The 1,318-nt window shown below is 61.1% G+C and overlaps 1 protein-coding gene across 1 annotated transcript; it reads right to left on the bottom strand.

Moving 5' to 3' along the window:
• Positions 1-203: 203 nt before the first annotated feature.
• On the bottom strand, positions 204-1,097 carry ETH_00043110 (uncharacterized protein; the record flags this gene model as incomplete). The annotated part of the gene is made up of 1 exon (XM_013375421.1): positions 204-1,097. The coding sequence occupies one exon, from the start codon at positions 1,095-1,097 to the stop codon at positions 204-206; it is 894 nt and encodes a 297-aa protein (XP_013230875.1).
• Between the last annotated feature and the right edge of the window lie 221 nt (positions 1,098-1,318).

The following is a 1,318-nucleotide window of genomic DNA, read 5'->3' as shown; positions in this document are numbered from 1 at the left end:
AGCTGCTGCTGCAGCTGCTGCTGCAGCAGCTGGTTCCACAGCTGCAACTGCAGCAGCAGCTGCAACAGCCACCGCAGCTGTTCCTGCCACGAATTTTACCATCTCCTCGGAACATGAAAAGCAGCAAATGCTGCAGTAGCAGCAGAAGCAGCAGCAGCAGAAGCAGCAGCAGAAGCAGCAGCAGCAAAAGCAGCAGCAGCAGCCTACGGTCCGAACTGTCCCCTTTTGCTGCGCTTGATGTGTCCTCCCAGAGTAAGAAGGGAAGAAGCCTCAAGGCCAGTTTTCTCTGCTGCTGCTGCACCTGCTGCTGCTGCATCTGCTGCTGCAGCTGCTGTTGCTGCAGCCGCTGTTGCATCTGCTGCTGCTGCTGAAGACTCGCTCTCGTTGCTGCTGCGCCCAGTAGCTTCAGTGAAAGGCCGAGAAGGTGTCTCCTCCATAAGCGGCTCTTCCTGCTGCTGCTGCCGCTGCTGCTGCTCTTGTGAAGCTTGATCTGCAGCACCAGCTTCTGCTGCGGTGTCTGTAGCTGTCGCAGCAAAAGGGCCTGGTGCTGCTGCTGCTGCCGCTGCTGCTGGGGGCCCCCTCATCTCGCTGCCAACGTTTGCAGCATAGGAACGCTGCGTGAGTTGGGGAAAGTTCGGCGGTGCTGCTGCTGCTGCTGCTGACTCTGCTGCTGCTGCTGCTTCTCGAGCTCTATCGAGCAACTGCAGCAGCGGCCGCGCCCTTGCTGCTGCTGCTGCGACTGCTGCTGCTGGGCTTGCTGCTGCTGCATGCCCCGCAGTCTCGTGCGTGGCGACGCTGTCTCCGAAGGCCCCCACTGCTCTTTGCACGCGGGCAGCAGCAGCAGCAGCAGCAGCAGCAGGAGCAGCAGCAGGGGAAGCCGGAGCAATGACCCCAAAGAGGGCCTCATGTTCCCCTACTAAACCCTCTAGAGCAGCAAGTCTGTCCCTCAGCTGCACGACAGCTTCCTCAATTGTCTGCAGCGAGGAACTTGCTGCTGCTGCTGCTGCTGCTGCTTCTGCTGTTTGCTGCTGCGCTGCAGCGTGGGGCTCTGCAGCAAGACCCCCCGTGGCCGTAAAAAGAAAACCCCCGAAGGCCATGTAGCAAATGAGGGCCCCCAGGAGCAGCAGCAGCAGCAGCCGCGGAGACAGGGCCGACGGAGTCCCCTGGTCTCTTGCTGCTGCTGCTGCTGCTGCTGCTGTGCCTGGAGGCAAGAACCTTGCTGCTGCGCCTCTCTTCTCTCCCCTGACATGCAGCGGGAGTTCTATGGGCCTCTTGCTGCTCGGAAGGAAGCGGGAAAAGAGGCTGCTGCTGCCGTGCA

This window comes from Eimeria tenella, genomic scaffold (genome assembly GCF_000499545.2).
Source record: "Eimeria tenella Houghton genomic scaffold, Eth_scaff2782, whole genome shotgun sequence".
NCBI lineage: Eukaryota > Apicomplexa > Conoidasida > Eucoccidiorida > Eimeriidae > Eimeria > Eimeria tenella.
This window is presented reverse-complemented; position numbering and strand designations above follow the sequence as displayed.